Source organism: Sorex fumeus, unplaced genomic scaffold (genome assembly GCF_029834395.1).
Source record: "Sorex fumeus unplaced genomic scaffold, SorFum_2.1 ptg000063l, whole genome shotgun sequence".
NCBI lineage: Eukaryota > Metazoa > Chordata > Mammalia > Eulipotyphla > Soricidae > Sorex > Sorex fumeus.
In genome coordinates, this window is record NW_026606120.1 from 80421277 (window position 1) to 80444851 (window position 23575).

Sequence of the window (23575 nt, forward strand, 5' to 3'; positions counted from 1 at the left end):
TCCATCCACTCGAGAAAGTTCCCTCAGACATTGCTGGTCTGGAGGCTGGAACAATCACTCACGTTAGCCTCCAGCTTCCTCCATCCAATTCGCTGTTCTCACCTGCTGCTGAGCCCAACCTAAAGCACTTAAGCGTTGGAGAGTTGCTTGTCACTCAACCAAGTTTTACATTAAAGGCAATAATCTGAGGTTGGGGAGTTGGCTCCGAGTGCTATAACGCACAAGCTTTGTACGAGAGATGCCTGGTTTGATCATGGTCCTCTGGCCACTGCTGGGAGTAACCTCAAGCCTAGGGTAGCCTCAGAGCGCTGCCAGGTATGGCTCAAAAAGCAAAAACAAGTCGATAATTGTGTGTTTATCAGTTTAGCACCTGGCCTATAAGAAATGTTAGCCAATGAGTTTGACAGTAATGATAAGTTGTTTGGGGTGATGTCATCTTCCACGCTTCTGAGGTGGGTAGAGATGTGGACAGCTATTTTGCACAGGAGGAAATGGGGCTCAGAGAAGAGGTGAGGGTCAGGCCCAGGCTTGCTGGGCTCTGTTCCAGTACTGCTGCGGGCTCGGCAGAGAGGAGGGGGGTGGCACTGAGGGGTTGGATGGAGCCTCTGGAAATGAATCGAGTCAGGTGGTATCTCCATGAATGGAGAATGATAAAAGTAAACATCTGAGCATGCTTTCAGGGATTTATTGAAATGTATCATATACCACAGACTCCTCCCCTCCATTAAAGTTAATGCTTCATGGGGCTGGAGTGATAGTACAGTGGATAGGGCATTTGCCTTGCACGCAGCCGACCCAGGCTTGATCCCCAGCATCCCATATAGTCCTCCAAGCACTGCTAGTAGTAATTCCTGAATTCAGAGCCAGGAGTAACCCCTGAGCATCACTGGGTGTGACCCAAAAAGCAAAAAAATAAATAAAATAATAATAATAATAAAGTGAACGGTTCAGCTTTTCAGTCTGTTCACAGAGTTGTGGCCTCATCATTATGAGTTATTCGCTCATGACAGAGCTCAGGGGACCATATATGGTGCTGGGGATCAAACCCGGGTTGACAATGTGCAAGGCAAGCACGTATCAACTGTCTTATCTCTCTGGGTCTTCATGCACAAGATTTTATATGGACATGTTTTTAATTCTCTTGAAGTTGAATATATCCAGGAGTAGAACAAAGGTGTTTTGAGGAACTCTCTGTTTTCCAAAGATATGGTTCCAATTATTAGTCCCTCTAAGCCCTGTAGAAGATTCTGATTTCTCCATCAACCCATCATAGTCTTTTTTTAATTTTAGCATCTTTGTGGGTGTGACGTGGTAACCCATGTGGTTTGATCTGCATTTCTCCAATGACTCACGAGGCTGAGCATGTCTTCATGTGCTTATGGGTCACAGGTCTGTCTTTTTTTGGAGAATGTCTCATCAAATCGTCTGCCCATTTTGTGCGTGGAGGTGGCGGGTACTGAGATTGAACTGAAGCCTTCTGCATGCAAGGTGTGCATATTACTGACCCATGCTCCCAGCTCTCTCTGTGCTCAGGAATTACTGCTGGCAGTGCTTGCAGGGAATATATGGTAGGGCGGGGGGGTTGAACCAAGGTCAACCACTGCAAGTACCTTACCCTCTGCACTATCTCTCCAGTACTTATTTTTTCTTTTGTAATACGAGTCTTTAATGTCTTATCTAAAACATCATCATTATCATCTTATCCCAGGTTATAAATTTTGATACCTGAATGTCTACTAAGAATTTTATGATTTTTGTTCTTGGTCTGCCTTCTACTTTGGGTCAATTTTTATCTGGTATGAGGCAGCAGTCCAAGTCATTCTGTGCATGTCCTTCACATGTGGAAATCTGATTGTCCTTACACCATTTGCTAAATAGACTTTCTCTCCCTTGCTCCAGTCCTATTTCATTATACAGGCACCCTTGCCAAAGATCAACTGGAAGGTTGGAGTGTATGCTTTGCACACAAGAGGTTAAACACCACCCCCATCCCCCACTACCTTACCACTCAGAAGGAAAAAGCACAAAGCCAAAAGTAACCCTGGGCACCGCAGGTGTGCCCGTCCCCCCACCCCCAAATCTGTTGAACATAAATTGAAGGGTTTATTTCTGGACTTTAAATTCTTAATTTTATTTTATTTTGGGGGGCTATACCCAGCAATGCTCAGGACTAACTCCTGGTTCTGCACTCAGGGATCACTCCTGGCAGTGCTCAGGGAACTATACGGGATGCCAGAGATCAAACCTGGGTTGACCACACTCAAGGCAAATGCCCTCCCCACTGTACTATTGCTCTAGCCCCCGGATTTTAAATTCTATTCCATCCATGGTTCTATATGCTAAGTGGTGTTTATCTTGACCTGCGGTCACTGGACACTGTGCTTTCTGGAACGAAGTAGAGAATTCTCCAGAAGAATGCTCCCCCTGGGACTGGAGTGGGGTCAGGCTGCTCCAGCTACTCAGAGGCTCTCAGGATTACACCCTCCTGCAGGATCTGGATCCCGCCCCACTGTGTTGATGGAGCCAGAGAGAGTGAACTTGGCCATGGACATTCTTTCTCTCCCCTACCCAGGGTCTTATAAAAAATCAAGTTTGATCATTTACACCCCAGACTCTAGAAAAGTTCAAAGTGTTATCCAAATGTCAGGTGCATTCCTCCCCCTCCCCCATGAGTAAGACTCTAAAAATAGAGAAGAGGGCTTATTTTCAACTTCTGCTCATCAGAACCAAGGTTACAGTATTCCTGCAAGCTCCACATTAGTGAGTGGGGCCACTTCAGATGTCCCTGCCTGAGGCTGGTGCCTGCCCTGGGGGCAGCGGGGGGGGGGGGGGCACGTCCCAGCCCTGCCCTCTTCTTCCCTCCATCATTCCCCTCTCTGGAACAAGGTCCTCCCTGGGTGGACCTGAGCTAAACTGGGGTGCAGGGAGAGGAGGATGATAGGGTCTGGCCCTTCTGGAGTTTAGCCCTGATATCTGTTCCTTTGCTCTTTGTAAACAGGGAGATTAGATAATCTTCCAACCCCCATTGAGCTTCCGCACTTGGGGCTTTTCAAGGAGGTGTAGGTTGTTCCCGAGACGTGGCAGGGTTAGTGCTGAGCAGGGCCAGTGGGCGGGGGCCCTGTCCGTGTCCCAGAGAACTCTGTGTCCCGCCTCCTGCCGGCTGCTCGCTGGAGAGGGCTCGCTCCTCCCGTGCTCCCCTCCAGGCTCTGGCAGGGCTATGGAAGCCTGGAGCACTGCCCTGAGTCAGCTGCAGAGCCAGGCCCAGACACCCATGCTCCCTGAGCGGTTCGATACCGCGAACCCGTGTCAACTGTCCTCAGCATCAGGGACTGCCATGGCCCTCTTCACTCCTCCATATGCCAGGGCTGCTTCCTTCATCCCCACCTGTCCCCTTGCCTGTCCACCCCCCTCCCTGGCAACAGGGATCCAGTCAACAGGGCATGGGAAGCCCCAGATGCCACCCCACCCCAACATTCCACCCAGGCCAGGGAGCTGGTAAGAGGGCTGAGGCACAAGCAGATGACTCAGCATTGGAGTTTGGTACCTGGGTGCCCCACCAGCGTAGGTAGTCCTGGTGACCCCCAGCAAAGCAGGTCCCAAGAAGTACCGTGTCTCTGCACCCTATAGGCCAGTTATCACCAGGAGTGGCCCCAGAGTCCCCTGAACTCTGCTTGTGAGTTACCCTCTTGGCCCAAATCTAGCCAGGAGACCAGATGAACCGCAGGGAGGGCCCCGCGGATCAGAGGGTCGCCGCAGCATCTGGACGCCCCTTCCACACCCTCGTTGGGTGTCTGCACGCCTGAGGCCTCCGCAAACCGCCCGCCAGAAGAAGCAGCCCCCGTGCTTGTCACTTGGACGGACACGTTGGCGGAGGGGTTGTGCCAGTCGGGGACAGTCACCCGGAACGTCTGAGCCTTGATTTCTTCATCCGTGAAACAAAGGGTGCTGCTGCCGAGATCCGGTGCTGGCGCCCCCCTCTCCACCCTGGAACCTCTGCAGCGGCCCCTCCCCAAGCGCCTCCCCCCCCAGGGGTGCGCTGGGGACCCCGCGCAGGCCACACCCCCTGACCCCGGGCCCTACGCGGGAGCTGGTGCGAACGACACATCCCGAACCCGCTCCTGCCGCACTGGCGACACTCCCGCACCTCCTGGCTGCGGAGCCCCCGGGAGTCAGGCCGGAGGATGGAGCCCCGGGGGCCGCCGGGCCGCGGGGTGACAGCTCCGGAGGTTGGGCGCGGGCTTCCCAGCCCCGCCGGGTCCTGCAGATTTAGGGGACAGTGAGTGTGTGTGCGCGCGCGCGCGTGCGTTTGTGTGTCTGGGGGGAGGTCCCCGTTCCTCGGCGGCCCTCGGTCACCCCCGGGAGGCATCTCTCCGAGCGGCTGGCGGGGCCGGGCCGGGGCGGGCCAGGAAGCCTGGTCCCCGCCCGCTCGGCGAGGCCCGCGCGGCCCGCCACTTTGGAGCGGAGGAAGCGCGGGGCGGGTGGCGGGGGTGTGTCGGAAGGCGGCGGCCCCGGGTCTTATAATCCGCAGCGCGGGCGCGGCACGGGAGACCGGGCCCCGCGCAACCAGCACCGCGCCATGGGGGCCGCGCCGCTGCCGCTGTCGCTGCAGCTGCTGCTGCTGCTGCTGCTGCCGCCGCCGCTCCCCGCCGCTCTGGAGCCCGGGCTGCTGCCCGGGGACTTTCCCGCCGACGAGGCAGGCGCGCACAACTTCACGCTCAGCTACGACGAGAGAGCCGAGCAGGTGCTGTTCAACAGCACGACCGCCAGCTGGGAGCACGACACCAACATCACCACCGAGAACGCGCAGCGCCAGGTGGGCGCGCGGGCGGCGCGGCGCGGGGCGGGGCCCGGGCGGCCAATCACAGGCCGGCGCCGGGGGAAGGGGACAGGCAGGTGGCACCGCGGCGGCCTGGGACCAGGAGGACCAGGGGTGTTGCCGGGGGACTGGAGCCAGGAGGACCCGGGGGTCGGGGTCAGGAGAACCGGGGGCCGGGGGACGCCAGAGGGGGGACGGGAGCGCAGGGTGTCGGCGTGGCGCGGCTTGGTCTCGGCCGGCCCGGGCACCCACTCTTCTCTGGGCTCTCAGGCCGCAGCCTGCCCGGGCTTTCAGGGCTCGCCTCTGCTCCCGGTGAGTTCGGCCCCACTTTGTGTCGCCACCGAGGGCCGACCCCCTAGATCCGGCCTGGCAGGCGCGGCCTCGAAGAGCGAGAGGCTCCCTGCTCCCCTGGCATCCCCGGCAGATCGCCGCGCCCCCTTCTCCCGCCTGCAGGAGGAAGCAGCCCTGCTCACCCAGGAGTTCTCTGAGGCCTGGGGCAAGAAGGCCAAGGAGCTCTATGACCCGCACTTGCAAAACTTCAACAACATCACGCGAAGGATCATCGAGAACGTGCGCATCCTGGGGCCAGCCAACCTGGAGCTGCCAGAGCGGCAGGAGGTGCAGCCTCACAGGGGTGCTGGGGAGGGGGCTGAGAGCGCCTCCAGGGAGGTGCCCTGCGTCTGTACTGGCTGAAGGGAGGGCAGACAGTGGCTTCCAACGCCACCTGGTACGCTGGAGATGGACGAGAAGCCCCTCTGCATAAAAGCAAGACAGGTGGAAATCCAGGGGCCTTGGGTGGCAGGTTTGATTTATGGACTTCCTTAGAAAGATCAAGAAGCACTGGGCACATCAAGGCCTCGAAGGAGAGACACTTGCCCTCTCCGCACAGTGGCAAGGGTCCTGGACCCTTATTTCCCCTGGACAGTGACCCTGGTCAGCAGCTGCCTGAGCAGAGCTGAGCCCCAGGCAGAGCAGGGAGGGGCTGGCCAGGTTCTCATTGGGAGCTGTGGCCACTCAGTTGCTCCTCTCTCCCTCCCCAGTATAACTCTCTGCTAAACAAAATGGCCCAAATCTACTCCACCGCCAAGGTCTGCTTCCCCAACAAGACTGCCCCCTGCTGGTCCCTGGACCCAGGTACCCCACCCTGCCGCTACTGGGACTTCCTACCCCTGCCCCACCCCTGCTTTGCTCTCCCTTCCTCCCTGTGATTAAAGGGAGCAGAAAACCCAAAGACATTGCTGGAACGGGGTGGGTGCCCCACACCCCTTCTCCTGGCAATAACCCATCCAGGAGCCCCGTCCCTCCCCCCCACACACATACCCTTTGGCCAGTTGCATTGCCTTCCTTCCAGTGGCTCCTCCCCTTCCCGGATTCTCTCCCTGTCCCCTGAAGTCCTCCCAGGCTTCAGAATCCTCTCCCCAGCCTCCCGCCCCCATTGACCTGGTTCCCTGATTCCAGCCGCTCCATCCAAAGTGTGTTGAGAGTTACCTGGGTGCCCCCCTACCCCTGTCATCTCTGTGCCACCTTGATCCTCCCTGCCCCCTGGGGCTTTCTCTGCGGGGGCTCCCAGCCCAGCCAGCCTGCAATTGTTCCTGTCTTGGGGGAGTGGGGTGTGGAGGAAGTTATCTGAGAGATGCGGAGTCTCCTGACCAGCCCTGCTGGCCTGTCCCAGAACTCACCACCATCCTGGCCACCTCTCGGAGTTACACACAGCTGCTCTTTGCCTGGGAGGGCTGGCATGATGCCTCGGGCATCCCACTGAAGCCTCTGTACCAGAACTTCACTGCCCTCAGCAACAAGGCGTACCAGCAGGATGGTGAGCGGGGCCTCGGAGCCACTCTGGGGCTGATTTCCCACTCCCCCCCTTCCCCCCTGCTGTCTGTCCCCGCCCCCTCCTTCCTCCCTCACACCTGGCCCCAAGTGGGACCAGCCCCAGCTGGACAGCTCAGAGGACTGAGCACAGCTCTTGCATGCGGGAGCACGAGCTCCCAAACCTGGTACGTGTGATCCCTGAACGCTGGTGGGAGGAGAAGAAAAGTCACCACAGCACCCCCACCTCAGCCATCCTTTCTGGCCGGCCGGCAGACAGACCCACAGCACGGAGAGTGCCTGGGTAGCCTCCAACCCAAGCCCCACTGCAACCCCACCCTCTGCTAGGCTTCGCGGACACGGGGGCCTACTGGCGCTCCTGGTACGAGTCCCCCAGCTTTGAGGAGGACCTGGAGAAGCTCTACCAACAGCTGGAGCCACTCTACCTGAACCTCCATGCCTACGTCCGCCGCGCACTCTACCGCCGCTTCGGGTCCAGATACATCAACCTCCGGGGGCCCATTCCGGCCCACCTGCTGGGTGAGGCCTCACTGCCTGCGTCCCAGTATGACACCCATGGACCCCTGCACAGAGGCGACAGCTCTGTGCACCTTGGTTCTTGCTCTCTGCCCCGCCCTCTCCACCCCATGAGCGCCTGAGACTGAGCCGCAGTCACCTGGCAGAGGGCGGGGAGCTAGGGGCACACAGTGGCTAAATGCCCAGCTCAGAGATGGGGGACCAGCCATCATGAGGCCCAGGGTCCTATTGGGAAGGGTCCCAGCAGCATCTCCTAGGTCTATGCCGGGTCAGCACCCGGAAGCATGAGGGAGGCCTGGGACTGGGTGACTGACTGAGCCAGGAGCCCAGCCTTCTGGTCCCCCTCCTCTGTCTAGGGAACATGTGGGCGCAGAGCTGGGAGACCATCTATGACATGGTGGTGCCTTTCCCCAACAAGCCCAACCTCGATGTCACGGACACCATGGTGGAGAAGGTCAGTGTGGGGTCCATCCGGAGTGGGGCGCTGGCAGGGGGCCCTTGGAAGGGGGCATGTGTGGAAAGTGGCTCAGCCTCGTCCCGCCTTGAGCACTCACTGAGCTCACTTGGACATCCCGCCCTTCACGCACATGCACCAGCGGGCTGTGAGCAGTGCCCACTTGGGTGCAGATGCATGCTGGGGTGGGGGGCCCTGAATCTGGGACGGGAGACGGCAGGGCGGGGTCTCCGCCTGGGCAGGAGCGCAGACGGGACACACGCACGCGCACGGGGGTCCTGACCTGTGGCCCCACCCCCACCCCAGGGCTGGAACGCCACGCACATGTTCCGGGAGTCTGAGAGGTTCTTCACCTCCCTGGGGCTATTGCCCATGCCTCCTGAGTTCTGGGCAAAGTCGATGCTAGAGAAACCCAGCGACGGTCGGGAGGTGGTGTGCCATGCGTCTGCCTGGGATTTCTACAACAAGAAGGACTTCAGGTCTGTCTGCGCATGCTCCAGGCGGGGTCTGGCAGTGCTGCTGGGAACGGTGATGGGGAGCGGGGGAGAAGGGGGGTTCGGCTCTGCATCCCAGAATAGATGAAGGGCCAGAGTGCTGCAGCCTGGGCTGGCGAGAAGCAGCGTTTGGATGTGTCCATCCACCCTGCCGGCCAGTCCTTGCTCCTTTGCCTCAGGCCCCTCCCCCGTGCTCTGGCCTCTGTCCAGGATCAAGCAGTGCACGCGGGTCACCATGGACCAGCTGTCCACAGTGCACCACGAGATGGGCCACATACAGTATTACCTGCAGTACAAGGACCAGCCCGTACCCCTGCGCCAAGGCGCCAACCCTGGCTTCCATGAGGCCATTGGGGACGTGCTGGCACTGTCCGTCTCGACACCTAGCCATCTGCACAAAATTGGCCTGCTGGACCAGGTCACTAATGACAACGGTACGTGGGTGTGCACGGTAGGTCTCTGTATCTCATGGTACAGCCTCCCCCCAGTGCCTCCCACCTCCCCCTGCCTGGGCTCTATCTGACTCACTTTCCCTTCATCCTCTCCTCCTTCTGCTCTCCCAACAGAAAGCGACATCAATTTCCTGTTGAAGATGGCCCTGGAAAAAATTGCCTTCCTGCCCTTTGGCTACTTGGTGGACCAGTGGCGTTGGGGGGTCTTTAGTGGGCGTACCCCGCCATCTCGTTACAACTTCGACTGGTGGTATCTGCGGTGAGTAGAGAGGGCTCGGAAGGGGTTAGAGAGAGAGTAACGGATGGGGCAGGGGGAAGTGTGTGGGGCGGGAGAGGAGGTGCTTGCCTAGCATGCAGCTAAGCCCAGTTTGATCCCTGACACCCTTAGGGTCCCTCAAGCACTATCAGGAAAGACTCCTGAGCACAGATCTAGGAGTAACTCGCCAGCATCACCAAGAGTGGCCCAAACCCCACCAAATGATAAAATCAGGAAGGGTGTCCCCCTCCCACCGCATCCCTGCCTGCAGCTTCCCAGCCACCCCGGAGCCTCTCTCGGTCTCAGTCCTTTTCCCTACTACCAGTCTTTCCTGCCCCTACGTGCTCCTCCAGGGAGTACTCCCCACATTCTCTGGGTTGGAGATGAGATGGGGGGGTGTTGCTGACTCAGCAGCCTTTTTCTGCAAAAGCCACATCAGTCTGTGTTCCAGCCACACGTAGGCCCTGAAGCCATTGCACCTCCTCTTCCAGAACCAAGTATCAAGGGATCTGTCCTCCAATTGCCCGAAACGAGAGCCACTTTGATGCTGGAGCGAAGTTCCACGTGCCCAATGTCACGCCGTACATCAGGTGCTGGGCTCCCTCCCTCCCCGTCCCAGGCCACGTCCCATTCCCGCAGGCCCCTCTGGGCACCAGGCTTGGGCTCCCTTCGCCAGAGGCCGTCCCTGAGTGGGGAGTGGCTGGCCGGCAGGCCCTGGGCAAGGCCCGCTAATGCCTGGTCTGCACTGCAGGTACTTTGTGAGCTTCGTCCTGCAGTTCCAGTTCCATCAAGCCCTGTGCAAGGAAGCAGATCACCAGGGCCCCCTGCATCAGTGCGACATCTACCAATCTACCAAGGCAGGGGACATGCTCCGGTGTGTGGGGGCGCGGGCCGAGCCGTGGTGGGTGGGGACGCAGGCGACACTTCCATTCAGGGTGGTTCTGATGGCGGCACCAGCCTCCCTCGCCCCTTTGAGTTCCCTATAATGTTTTTCTGGAGGGGGCCTGGCTGGCCTGAGGGTGAGACACATATTCCTGCCATCCCCCGGAGCCCCTCCATGCTGGACTGTCTGTGTTGCTTTTCTTGCCACCTGGCGGGGGACCACGGGGGCTGGAGTCAGGGCACCAGGGCGCCAGGGCTGGACCCTGGCCTGAGAGCCCTGTGTCTGCCAGGAAGCTGCTGAAGCCCGGCTTCTCAAAGCCCTGGATGGATCTTCTGAAGGAAGTGATTGGCACAGACAAGCTCGACGTGCAGCCGCTGCTCGACTATTTCCAGCCGGTCACCCAGTGGCTCGAGGAGGAGAACCGGAAGAACCAGGAAGTCCTGGGATGGCCAGAGTATCAGTGGCGTCCCCCGCTGCCCCCCAATTACCCAGAGGGCTTTGGTAAGATGCTGAGAAGGACGGGCTGGCACAGCCCTCTGGGCTCCCGACTCGGTTCCTCCTGCCGGGCCCAACACTTTCCCCCTGCCACTTGGCAGAGGGGGCATCTGGGGAGCTTCTGGGGCTCCCCCACACCCCAGGCAGGTGCACCTCGTCTGTCCGGGGTGCTGGGTGGGGCTGCTGCCAGCTGCCACACTTTGTGAGGTCACACTTCAGAGCCCACTCCCATTGGCTAGAGTCCTGCTCTTAGTGGCCGCGGGGCTGTGCTGGGCTACCACCATGGGCCCTCCTCCAGCTCTGCCCGGGCTGCTCGTCCTCCTGCTCTGCTGCGGGCACCCCCTGCGGGTCTCCAGCAAAGGAACCACTCCCCAGGGGCTGGCCAGCCCGCCCGCAGTCAGCAGCCAGGCCCCCAGAACAACCTCCAGGAACATAAGCAAGAGCCAGAAGGGTGGGGTGGGGCCCCCTGAGGGGCAGGGAGGGAGGGGCACCAGCCCCGTGCAGAGCAGACAGGGGGTGACCCATCTGTTTGCCTCCACCCTGTCCTCAGACCTGGTGACCGATGAGACAAAGGCCAGCGAATTTTTGGAGGAATATGAGCAGAAATCCCAGGTGGTGTTGAATGAGTACACCGAGGCCAGCTGGAGCTACAACACCAACATCAGCACAGAGAACAGCAAGATCCTGGTAGGGACCACCCCCCCCCAGCCCCTGCACGCACAGATGCCCATGAACCCTCAGAGCAGGAGATTCAGAATGTGCTCAAGTTCGCATTCTGAGTGTGGGAGGGGACAGGCCCGGGGATTGAGCGCAGACTTGCATGTGGGAGGTCCAGGTTTTACCCCGGCACTGCATAGTGCCCCCAACACCGTCAGGAGCAAACCATTGCCCCCTGCCACCAAGTCAGGAAGCACCCATGAACATTGCCAGGTGTGGTCTAAACACCCCTTCCTGCAAAGTTCGACAATATTTGACAATATCACTTTAATTGCAGATTTAGGGGGTGAGTGGCTGGTCCTTAATGCCAAAACGTTTCTTTAATTAGCCACCGGCTGGTGTTAATGAAGGAATTCAGCTATAGGTTGAATAGAGGGAAGGAGACACTGAAAGTCTGTGTTAGCCACCGCTGTGGGCCATGCTGTCCTCACCAACACCCCGTCTGCTTGGGGACAAATGTGGGCTATTCTGAAACAGGGCTGGCCTGTGAGGCCCTACTCTGTGCCCACTGCCTCTCAGCACTCCACTCTGTGGCCTCATTCCTCAGCAGCCTTGCAAAAGCAGAGAGCCTTTATTTCAGGGCTGGGGGACACACCAAGTGGTGCTCAGAGGCTATTCCTAGTGCAGTGCTCAGGGATTCCCCCTGCCAGTGCTTGGGAGACCATGAGGTACTGGGACTCCCTCAGACAAGGCAAGTGCTGCAGTCTGTTGAACTGTCTCTGGTCCCAGACTTGATCAGGGACATAGTTGCTTGCTTTGCTCACGGCACCCGCAGTTTGATCCCTGCACACTGCCAGGAGGAGTTCCTGAGCACAGCTGGGTGTAGCCCTCCCCCACACACACACATACAATACAGGAATTTGATGTTCATTTTAGAGATAGTTTTGACGTTCATTTTAGAGATGGGACTTAGCGGCCACTGATGCAAACTCCTAAGTAGCTCCCAATGGAGCAGCCTTCAGTAAGGGTCCTGGGATATGTTTTGCTTGTGTGGGCATAGGAGGAGGAACAGACCCAGCACCCGGGACATTATCAGGGGCCCCAGTGCAAAGAGTATCTATATAGGCAAAGGCAGCAACACAAGGAAACTGCCCCTTCCTCCAGCCCTCCCCACCCCCCCACCACTCCCACAGCCCCATTGGTACCCCCAAAGCTCTGGGCCGCATGACACGGCCTCTCTGCTGGCAGATGGAGAAGAACGCCCAGATGGCTAACCACACAGTCAAGTTCGGCCTCTGGGCCCGGCAGTTTGACGTGACCAACTTCCAGAACGCCAGCATGAAGCGGATGATCAAGAAGATCCAGCACATCGACCGGGCGGCACTGCCCCCCAAGGAACTGACAGAGGTGTGTGGCTGCATGGGGAGCAGGGCGCAGATGACCCCCTGCATGGGGGCCGGCCTTCCCGCTGCCCGCCTCCCACCTGCCTGGGTCACAGGCACGCGGGAGTCCCCTGCGGATGGGCGAGAAAAATGCGGCCCCTCTGGTGCTGATGTGCCGTTGGCCCCGCCTATCCCTCTCGCAGTACACCCAGATCCTGCTGGACATGGAAACCAACTACAGTGTGGCCTCCGTGTGCCATGACAATGGCACCTGCCTGTCGCTGGAGCCTGGTGAGTACCCGCAGGCAGAGGGGGGGCACCCGGGAAAAGGAGTGCTCGCTCCTGACCTTTGAACTCAGGGCTCAGTTGGGCCTGGAAACCCCACTTCCTTGTTTCCCTTCTGGGAGGGGCTTCACTGCCCTCTTTAGGACCAGTCCCCCCACCCCCTTATCCTTGTCCCTGAGGTGCTGTGCTCCTTGCTCTCCCCACTGCTCCCCCTACTCCCCGCTGTAGATGATGATGTCTTGTCATCGCTGTTGTCCAGGGCCAGGATGCCCCTGTGGGGAGTAACTTAGGCAACACCCCCACACCTCGAGTGTGCCTGCCTTGATCCCACCTCCTCTCCCTTTTAACCACCCCCCCAGATACAGGAAATAGAGTCCCACACTGTTCCCCCACCCGCCCTCTTGTTGGCTCTGATGGGCAGGCTCCCCATGCACCTGCTGCACCCCACAAAAGAGCTGGACCTGTCCAGCAGACACCTGCACACCGCAGAGCCCCCTTCCCTCCTGACAGCACCCTCCTTGCCCAAGGCTAAGGAGTCCCCTCTCCCTTCTTCCTGAACCACCCCCACCCAGAACCCGCTCTTCCTGGCCGCCGCCCAACTTCCACATCAGAACAATGACAAATAGAAGGGGAAATGGAAAATAAACAGGAGTGGGAGACGGTTTTCCTAGGACAGGGTGGGCCTGTTGCTCTGGGTGTGCGTGCTCACGTGAAGTTGGGGTGTGGGGGGCGTGCATGCACGAGGCGACGAGAAGAGTCTTAAAGGGATCAGGGATCCGACGCACCCACAAACAAAAACCAGAACCCCTCAGCAGCAGATGTGAAATTCTTAAAGTGCATTTCCTCCACTCAAATGAGATCGCTCTGGAGTGTGCTCTCCTGGGAGAAGTAGATCTGATGCAGCATGTCTGAGAGAGACAGACAGACAGACAGACAGAGACATAGAGAGACAGAGACAGAGTCCAAGAAGAGGCGGGTGATCCCCTGGCCTTGCATTCCAGGCACGTTCTGGTTCACGTGAAATCCTGGAATGCCCCTCGGCTTGGCTGTAGACGGGCTCCGCGCCACTCACGTCAGCTTTGCCCCGTGTCCTCCCTTGGCCGGGAGCCAGGATGTGAAGCTGCTGGCAGGGATGAGTCCTGGTTCTCTGACCCTCGCAGCTCAGGGTTCTTTCCACTCAGCACATGAGACATTCCCCGGGTGCACAGGAGGGAAGCTACTCCCTGCTCTGGGCTCGACTTCTTGCCCCCCCTGGAAGGGGTAGCGGGGGCTGGGGGATGTAAACGGTCCATGAGTTCTTAGGACTTGCAAGATGACTCGAGGGCGAGGCAAATGGGAGGATCAGGAATGCGGGTCTGGGACTAACAGGATGGCCCAGTGGACTGAGCACCAGCTCTGCACTGGGAGTAGAGGGTCCCAGCTCCAAACCCTGTACCACACAACCCTCCAGGCACACTGAGTGCAACCACCCAACCAGAAAAAAAAACCCTCCTAGGGCTGGAGTGATAGCACAGCAGTAGGGCGTTTGCTTTGCATGTGGTCGACACGGCCAACCCGAGTTCGATTCCTCACCCCTCTCGGAGAGCCAGGCAAGCTACCAAGAGTATCACACCCGCACAGCAAAGCCTGGCAAACTCCCCATGATGTATTCGATATGCCAAACACAGTAACAACAAGTCTCACAATGGAGATGTTACTGGGCCCGCTCGAGCAAATCCATGAACAAAGGGAGGACAGTGCTTCCTGTACAAGGCTTCCATTGGCTCGCAGGGCTGGAGCACACGTGTTCATCCTGGCTGTGTGTGCCCCCCCCCACACACCCTCTCCCAACATTCCTGGGTACGGACTCCCCCTGCCCCCCCCGCCAAAAAAAAAACCCAAAAGGCAACCGTGAAAAAGAAAACTCAGGTCTTTTGGTTTCCAAGTCACTTCTCCTGGATAGGAGGGCATTAGTGGAGTTGAAGGCACAGTCGCTTCGGAGTTGGATGGTGGTTTCACCCAAGCTCAGTCACCTTCTGAACCACCCCGAGAAGCGGGTCGGCACTTCGAAGCTGAATGTTGAAACACTTTGTTTTGGGGTCACACCCAGCAATGCTCAGCAGTTGGTTACTCCTAACTCTACACTCAGGGGTTACTCCTGGCGGTGCTTAGGAGACCATATGGGGTGCCAGGGTTCGAACCCGGGCTGGCCTCATGTGAGGCAAGTGCTCCATCAGCTGTACTATCACTCTAACCCTGAACGCTGAAACACCTTGAACTTTGACAGCCCAGCAGGTCTGACTTCCTCAGACCAAAATGGACAGCCAGCGCATGGGAGAGAGGCCGTTACTGGTCATATGCTAGATGGGTGCTAGAGGCACAGCTCTCGCTCCCTGGAGAGCCGGTAGCCCCGGGGAGCAGCTGGCCGAGAAAACTCAGTGTTATCTCTCGTGATATTTTCTCTGGCGAGAATCCACACAAATCATTGGGACAAATTCATGCTAGAGAGGTTTGGGTTTTGCTTCTACATTAATGAAAAAGAAAATTAGTTGATTAAAGAATATTGAATAGGGCCCGAGAGATTCCCCCCAGGGATAAGATGTTTGCCTTGCATGCGGCTGACCCCAGTTTGATCCCCTGGTATCCCATAAGTTTTCCCCCAGGAACGATCTCTAACATAGAACCCAGGGGAATAAGTCCTGAGTGCTGCTGGGTGTGGACACCCCTCCCCACCAATTTTATTTTCCTTTCAATTTGATGCTTTGGTTACCTATGGATTTCTTCTATTCGGACATTTTTTTTCTCTAGTGCTCCTGAGACTGTCTCTTATTCAATTCTCATTTTCCAGAGCTTAGTTCTCATTGATTTTTTTTGTGTGTGTATGTGATTTTTTTTTTGCACCTGTGATCTCTATGCTAGCTTTTCCTGGGGTGCCTCACACAGAATTGAATACAAATCTCTGACCCCAAGCCCCTCAGGCAGAAGCAGCTGCTTCCCGAGAGGCGGGTGATCTCTGCAGCTCTCTGAGTTGTATTCAGCCCCTCTGCCCACCCCCCCCCACTCACTTCCGGGGGGGGGGTGCTCAGTAGTGTCACAGCTCATCCGCAGGAGCTGTGAGGTCAGCCAAGGCTGGGGGTTGGGGGGACTCACACCTCTGTCCCCCACCCCCAGATCTCACTTCTATTATGGCCACATCCCGGAACTACGAGCAGCTGCTATGGGCCTGGAAGGGCTGGCGGGACGAGGTGGGCAAATCCATCCGCTCTTCTTTCCCCAAGTACGTGGAACTCAGCAACAAGGCAGCCCAGCTCAATGGTGAGTGTAGCCCCCTGTACCGCAGAAAGCTTCTGAGCCCCCACTGGGGTGGGGTGGGAGCCTATGGGGGAGGGTCTCAGGGCCAGGCCAGGTGTCAGGAAAGCCAGGAGCCTGGTGATGTCCCCACAGGCTACAGAGACGCAGGAGACGGGTGGCGGGCAGTGTACGAGACGCCAGCCCTGGAGCCTATCCTGGAGCAGCTGCTGGATGAGCTGCAGCCGCTCTACCTGAACCTACACGCCTACGTGCGCCGGGCCCTGCATCGCCACTACGGGCCCCAGCACATCCACTTGGAGGGCCCCATCCCCGCCCACCTGCTGGGTGAGTACTGCTCCACCCAGGCCCACAGCTAGGGACGCGGGGGTGGCGGGAGTGCTGGGGATGGGAGGGCAGGCTAGCAGGGGTCTCTGAGGGGCACGTGACCCTGGGCAATAGGAGGGTTGGAGCCCCGAGCGGGCAGGGTGGGGGTGGGGAGACAAGCTCTTTGTTCACACTAGGCACCCCATTTTGTGGATGGAGGCCTATGGCCCACATCTCCTGAGTGGTAGGACAGGGGGCGGGGGGGGGGGAATGCAGGCACAGATGGGCACTCAGCCCCCTGCAAGCTCTGCTCACACCCTCTCTTGCTACCTTGCACTTTACACGCCATCATCTAGGTCTGCCCAGACTCTCTCTCCTTGGCTCAGGAAAGACCTACTCCCTAGCTCGCTCTGAGCAGACCTCAGTCCCAGTGTCTCAGAGCCTTACAAGCACCTCACAGGAGCCTTACAAGCACCTCACAAGCACTTCACAAGCACCTCACAGGCGCCTCACACAAGCACCTCATAGGAGCCTTACAAACACCTCACAGGCCTCACACAAGCACCTCACAGGCCTCACGCAAGCAACTCACAGGTGCCTCACAAGCACCTCACAGGTACCTAGCAGCAGGCACCTCACAGATGGCCTGTCTCCTCTCTCTCCCTCCCACCTCCAGGCAACATGTGGGCACAGACCTGGTCCAACATCTACGACCTGGTGGTCCCCTTTCCATCAGCCCCCAAGTTGGATGTCACAGAGAACATGATCAAACAGGTTTCACACTGTTCACGGGTCGCTCTGGGCAACCCCCGAGACCGGGGGAGGGGGAGGTCCTGCTGGGTGGGAGATGCCCTCTGCTCCCTGCTGGCCCTGTGGTCTCCGGTTTAGGCAGACCCCCTTCTGCTTGCAGGGATGGACCCCTAAAAGGATGTTTGAAGAAGCCGACAATTTCTTCACCTCCCTGGGCATGCTGCCCGTGCCCCCCGAGTTCTGGAATAAGTCCATGCTGGAGAAGCCGACTGACGGGCGGGAGGTGGTATGCCACGCCTCGGCCTGGGACTTCTACAATGGCCGGGACTTCAGGTGAGTCCTGAAGAGACAAGCCCGTTGGGGCCAAAACAAGCTGAGAGGGCTGCAAGTGCCAGAGCCTGGACAAAGAGGCCAGAGAGGGGGATAGCACTAGCTTGGCCGCTGGCTTTGGGCAGGGAAACCCCACCCTACAGATGGGGTGTGGTGGAGGGGTATTCGAGCACTGAGCAGCCCTGGCCACTTGGGGGGAAAACAAGTGACTTTGGACAGTCGTGTATTCCACTGGGAGTGGCTCCCGTGTGCAGCTATCCCTGGCCCCACTATGTGTGCTGGACTTGGGGTGGGGGAGGCACCGGTGTGGTGATGTCCTGCCCCACCCTGCAGGAGTCCTGGGCCGCGAGCTCCGAGGAGTCAGTATGAGGGGCGGCTCAGCAGGCTCCTGTCAGCTCTGTGCTCGGGTGTCCTTCCCAGACACACTCTGGGTGGACATGCAGGAGCTGGTCGCGGGCTCTCACTGGGTACCCAGGCCAGGCTGACACTTGGCCGGACATCAGTCCTTTTAGTTGGGCCCCTCTGGGATGGCTGTGAGGGGCTTCAGATTCTTCTCCTGGCCACCAGCCTCCCTTCCCCGCCCCTCCCCCACCCCGCCTGAGGGGGACGGGTGGTTAACAGAAACTGCCAGATCTTTCTTTATTATTATTATTATATTTTTGCTGGGGAGGGGGTGATAGGGCTACACAGCAGTGCTCGGGGATTTGGGGCAGTGTTGGGGGTCCATAAGGGCATGAGCGGAGCGTGTGCTCCAGACCATTGAACTGTCTGCATCCCAACCGCCAGATCTCTTTAAGGCGAATCTCAAAAGTGACACCATCAAATGCATCGCAAGGTCCTCCCACGTGTAAAAGAAGGGCAGAAAAGCCCTTTTCAGAGGGCAAGAAGCCAGGGTGGGCTGCCAAGGGGGTGAGCAGAGAGAAGTGAGTGGCGGAATGAACAGGACCCAGCGCATGCACGGGCTTGCTGGCCCAGGACCTCCCAAAGCATGAGGGCTGTGGCCAGAGGGCTGGTGGGGACTGAAACAAGAGGGCGAGCATTCTCGGGGTGGGGGGGCCCGCCGTGCATGGGAAGTTGGGTCCTCCGCCCGCTGTCACCAGCACAGGGCAGCTCTCCTGCCCACTCAGGTCGGGGACAGAAAGTCAACTGAACTCGAGGACCCAGATCAGAGCTGGGAAGAAATTTCACTGAGTCACAAAAAAAGGAAAACGGGGGAAGCAGGAGGAAGTCCAGGGCCATTCTGCAGTGTCCTTGGGGTCGCAGGCACCAGAGGAGTCCCAGCGGGTGTGCTGAGCCTCACTGAGACACTCAGCCCTCTCACTCCTCCAGGGAGCTGAAGTCTTAGGAGAGATTGGATGTGTCTATGAGGAACCAGAGGGCCCCTGTTCTAGAAAGTTCAGCATGGGCCGGCACTGAGGGGCCCAGGGGCCTCTGGGGCCTGCATATGTCGTGGTCAGAGAGCACTGTGGCGACATAAACTGGGGTTGGGTGAGATGTTAGAGGCAGTGATGCAGCCTGACCCACCAGGTACCTTGTTTTGGCTTTCCCGTTTGTCATGCTCGTTTCCTGCACATAATGGTAGTGGGGTCCCCTCACCAAGCCCTCTGTTCCCATGTTTCCAGGATCAAGCAGTGCACCACCGTGAACATGGAGGAGCTGCTGGTGGTACACCATGAGATGGGCCACATCCAGTACTTCATGCAGTACAAGGACCAGCCCATAACCTTCCGGGAGGGCGCCAACCCTGGCTTTCATGAGGCCATTGGAGATGTGCTGACCCTCTCGGTGTCCACCCCCAAGCACCTCCACAGTATCAACTTGCTGAGCAGTGAGAGTGGCAGCTACGGTGAGAGAAGGCCAGGAGGGGCCACCCACAGAGGTGGGGGCAGGGCCCTGGGGGAGGATGGGAGCCAGTGGTAGGGTGAGCTGGAACCCACAGACCAGCCCAGGTGAGCAGGTCAGAGAACCCAAAGGGTCCAGCCTGCCCCTTTCCTCTGCCCCCAGTCCACCCCTCCCACAGCCGAGCTGCTGGGCCTGTAGGAGGCAGGTGGGCTGAAGGCCATCTCGCCTTTCCTGGCAGAGGAAGACATCAACTTCCTGATGAAGATGGCGCTCGACAAGGTGGCCTTCATCCCCTTCAGCTACCTCATCGACCAGTGGCGCTGGAAGGTGTTTGATGGCAGCATCACCAAGGAGCACTACAACCAGGAGTGGTGGAGCCTCAGGTTCTAGAATGTTCCTGTGAGGCTGAGGCGGGGAGAGAGGAGGAGGTTACCTGTGTGTGTGTGTGTGTGTGTGTGTGTGTGTGTGTGTGTGTGTATGTGTGTGTGGTGAGTGAGATGGAGCACAGAAGGAGATGGGGCACAGAGGGCTTAGCATGGAGGAGTCTGGGGGGCCTGGTGTCACCCCAGCTGTAAGGAACCTCCCCCACCTCAGTTTCCCCACTCCCCAAACCCTTTCTCCAATCCATCTTCACCCTGACAGGCTGAAGTACCAGGGCCTATGTCCCCCAGTACCCAGGTCTCAAGATGACTTTGACCCAGGGGCCAAGTTCCACATTCCTGCAAATGTGCCTTATATCAGGTAAGGGGTGGGGGTGATCAGAGAGAGCTCAGAGGGCTGGCGTGAAGTCATCCCCAAACACTTCTGCGTGTGGCCTCAAAGGAACAGAGCTGGGAGTGGGGGAGGAGCTGGGAGTGATGCGCGCAGCACCCAGGGGCTATCTCCCGGCTGCCTGAGAGAGCTTCATGGCCACTAGCTGTGGCACCTGAGCCTCTTGCCAGAGATCCATGCCCCCCATGACTTCACGACCACCCAGTAAACGCAAAGGAGAAAGCCCTGGTGAGGAAAGTGATTTAAAGAGCTGCCACCCAGGTTCCATCTCCAGCACTGAATGGCCCCCTGAACACTGCCCCCAAACCCAACTCCCAAAAACAAAAGAGCAGAAACCCCATGTACACTTGACCAGTGGGTGCAAGACCTCGGCTCGTTCCTGTAAACCACAGCCCCTGGCCAGATCATGGTGTGTACTGGGGTTTTGTGCTCTCAACAAAATGGTCATCCCCATACTGCGTGCAGGTGTCTGGCCTGGGAGCCGGTGGGAGCAGGCAGTGGAAACCCCTCTGTCTAAGCAAAGCTGAGTTGGAGACCCAGCCAGAGCCACAGGCTGTGTGGTTGGCTGCATGGGGTCCTAAGCTTGGGCCAGTCAAGTGGCTCCAGTCCCCCCACCCCTTCCCTGTTTCCTTGCGTAAATGCCTCAGCCCCCTGGACATATGCCTGCCCTGCTCCCACCCTCACCCCCCACCCCATACAGTCCCATTTCCCAGGATTGTCACAAGAGCTAACATCTCAGTTCCTTTCGGGAGCTGCCTTGTCAGCCCAGGAAATCGCTGCTCGAACCCCCGGGTCTGAAATGCCTCTCAGGAATGGAATGTGTAAACAGGCTGGTCTGCAAGCCTGCGGCCAGGCAGGGACATGCCCAGGGAGGCCCAGCACAGCCTCCTGCATTCACGTGGTGGCAGGAAAGCTCCTGCCAGTGGCGCAGCAGAAAAACCCTGGGGTCTGGAGTACCTGCAGAAAACCCTGAGGTCTGGAGCACTGGCCCCCAGTTGGTGGGATTCTGGAGAGAGCGCACGCCCCCACTGAAGTGAGGCTCAGAGAACCGTGGGGACTGCTCCAGGTGGTGTGGCCATACCAGCACTTGTCCCCTCTGTTCTTTGGAGCCCACCTTTGTACCCCATGAGGTCAGCACAGGGGCAAGAACTGAGAAACAAGCAGGGCACAGCAGACTGTCCCCCCGAGTCCAGGAAGCTGTGGGAGCGGGACCGTGTGCCAGGAACACAGTAGTCCCCTCCTCGCAGGAAAGGCTTCCACCTACCACGGGGGGTCCGGGAGCCAGGGTGGCAGCCAGGCCCACCTGGTCACTCTAGAGTGCAGCGTAGAGCAGTCCCCAGACAGGAGTGGGCCAATGGGAGTCAGGCCAAAGCCTGACTATCAGCCTGGGCAGGCCGCCATACAGGAAGGCAGGAAAAGTGATGGGCACACAGCTCATGCCCGGTGTCCTGAGTGGGGCCTGTGCAGAGCTGGGACAGTGAAAGGTGCCCACCCCACCACCCCACACCATCCAGCACTGAGAGCCCACCTGGAGCTCCTGCCACCGCAGGACTGGAGAAGATGCAGCCGGGGCAGCCCCTGGTCCCCCAGGAGCCCTCCCTGCTGCGGCTGCGGCCAGCATGGTGACTCTGAAATTGGCCGGGCTCCTCTGATGGCCATTACTGCAGTGGGCAGAGGGGGCTGGGAGGCCTGGTCCTTCCAGCCCCTCACCCCGGGCCGTGCCCTCCTTCTCCTGCAGGTATTTCATCGGTTTCTTCATCCAGTTCCAGTTCCACGAGGCGCTGTGCCAGGCGGCTGGTCACACGGGCCCCCTGCATAAGTGTGACATCTACAAGTCCAAGGAGGCGGGGAAGCTTCTGGCGTGAGTGACCGTCCCTCCCGCAGACAGTGGGGCCCTGTCCCTGATCCCCTTGAATGCCAGGGATCGAGCCCCAGGGTGGGGGACATCTGTGTCCCCACAGGGGGAATGAGGCTGCAGCACAGGGTGGGGCGTGGAGCCTCCCCGGCCCTTCTCACTCCGTCTCCCTTCCTGTGTGCCGCCCCCCCTTCCCCCCCCCCCCCCCAGGGATGCGCTGAGACTGGGATTCAGCAAGCCGTGGCCAGAGGCCATGCAGCTGCTCACGGGCCAGCCCAACATGTCAGCCTCGGCCATGCTCAACTACTTCAAGCCGCTGCTGGACTGGCTGGTCACGGAGAACGGGCGGCATGGGGAGAAACTGGGCTGGCCCCAGTACGACTGGTCTCCAGACTCGGGTACCACCACCTACCCCTTCTCAGCCTCGGGCCTCCCCCGAATCCGTTCAGGGCTGCACCCCAGTCCCAGCGCAGGCAAGTTTGTATGTGAGCACAGAGCCAGGACAGAGAGTGCCGGGTGATTGGCCCCTCGGTCCTCTCGCTGCCTGCCCATGGCCGCCTCCTCCTCTTCTCTCCCTGCCCAGCTCGTGCCAACGACGCCTCAGGAGGCAGCGGCCTCGTCAACTTCCTGGGCATGAATCTGGAGGAGCAGCAGGCCCGTGTGGGCCAGTGGCTGCTGCTGTTCCTGGGCGTGGCCCTGCTGGTGGCCACACTGGGCCTCACCCAGCGGCTCTTCCGCATGCGCAAGCAGAGCCGCCATCAGATGCAAAGTGGGCCCCCGTTCGGCTCGGAGGTGGAACTCAGGAACTCCTGAAGGCCCGGCGGGGCCAGATCAAGGATGGGGCTCTCGAGCCCATCTCAGCCCCACCCCCCGCCTCCAGCCCTGCCCCTTCCACCCTCTGCATCCAGTGCTGTGCTGAAGGCCCATTCTGCACGCTCCACCTGCCAGGCTCCCAGCCCGGTCTGCAGATACCATGCTGCCACCGTTTTGGTTGTTGTTTTTTTGTGTGTGTGAACGTAATAAAAGGTCCTGCCCTTCCCTTCTGTGTCTCTGTCCCTCTGAGATGACAGGAACAGGGACAGGGATGCCCTCCTGCCTCCAGGCCAGCACGCGGGCGTGACTGGGCATTATCAGCTTGTGCCAAGGAGAGCCAGGAGAAATGGCTAGAGCCCAGCCCAGCCCATGCAGGCTCACACCAACTTCCTGCCGGCTCCCACAGGGGTCCTGTGTCCTGCCTGGCCAGATACCGGGGGGCTCAGGGAGCAAGGTAGAGGGAGCAGACATCTGGGGCCTTTGACCTAACCATTCCTCCTGCTTTTGGAATCTCACAGTATACCCCACCCCAGCTGTCCCCATAAAGGATGAGCCCCCAAATGGTACCCTGATGGTCTCGGCTCCCTGATGGCCCCAGGTCCTTGGGTACCTCAAGGGAGTTACCCTTCCCTGCACACACAAGTATGGCCCTGTGGTCAGCACAGGTTCCATGTGACCCACATGATAGACAGAGGGGAGCCCAGATCAGGTCCCAGTGACAGGCTCCGAAGGCGAGAACATGGCCATAGCCGCTGGCCCCTAGCACATGCCCATTCCCTGAGCTGGCCTTCAGAAGGCCGATGGATTGGGGGAAAAGCCCTATGGAGAAACGTTTTCATAATTTTTGCCTTCGTGTCTAAAGAGTGGGTTCAGAGCCCAACATCTTCCATGCTCAGCCTGGCGCAGAATCCTGGGCCCCAGGCAGCTTCCTGGCTTTGTGATGCTTTCATCCATGCCAGGCCACACCCCAATGCTTATCTCCCAGTGTCCTTTAGTCCACAGATTCTGCCCTTCCCCCAACTGCTGCTGGGGTGTGTCTGTGTGTGTGTGTGTGTATGTGTGTACGCATAGTCTCATGACACATAGACATGATTGTCTGG

At 58.9% G+C, this 23575-nt stretch overlaps 1 protein-coding gene across 1 annotated transcript; it reads left to right on the forward strand.

The window, feature by feature from the left end:
- The first annotated feature begins 4332 nt into the window (after nt 1–4332).
- Nucleotides 4333–22603, forward strand: ACE (angiotensin I converting enzyme). The gene is made up of 25 exons (XM_056127133.1): nt 4333–4813; nt 5270–5434; nt 5857–5950; nt 6489–6632; nt 6974–7165; nt 7519–7616; nt 7923–8095; nt 8321–8544; nt 8677–8821; nt 9310–9408; nt 9570–9692; nt 9991–10202; nt 10747–10883; nt 12102–12260; nt 12439–12526; nt 15671–15814; nt 15944–16135; nt 16791–16888; nt 17025–17197; nt 18817–19040; nt 19275–19419; nt 19679–19777; nt 21546–21668; nt 21873–22060; nt 22246–22603. The coding sequence occupies exons 1-25, from the start codon at nt 4577–4579 to the stop codon at nt 22473–22475; spliced, it is 3906 nt and encodes a 1301-aa protein (XP_055983108.1). The 5' UTR covers nt 4333–4576; the 3' UTR covers nt 22476–22603.
- Nucleotides 22604–23575: the final 972 nt, after the last annotated feature.

Bases quoted from the DNA above. Each gene is read 5' to 3' on its own strand.
- ACE (XM_056127133.1), top strand. From the start codon at position 4,577: ATGGGGGCCGCGCCGCTGCCGCTGTCGCTGCAGCTGCTGCTGCTGCTG. The intron at 10,884-12,101 runs GTAGGGACCACC...CTCTGCTGGCAG, and splicing joins CAGAGAACAGCAAGATCCTG to ATGGAGAAGAACGCCCAGAT. The intron at 12,527-15,670 runs GTGAGTACCCGC...CCCCACCCCCAG, and splicing joins CTGCCTGTCGCTGGAGCCTG to ATCTCACTTCTATTATGGCC.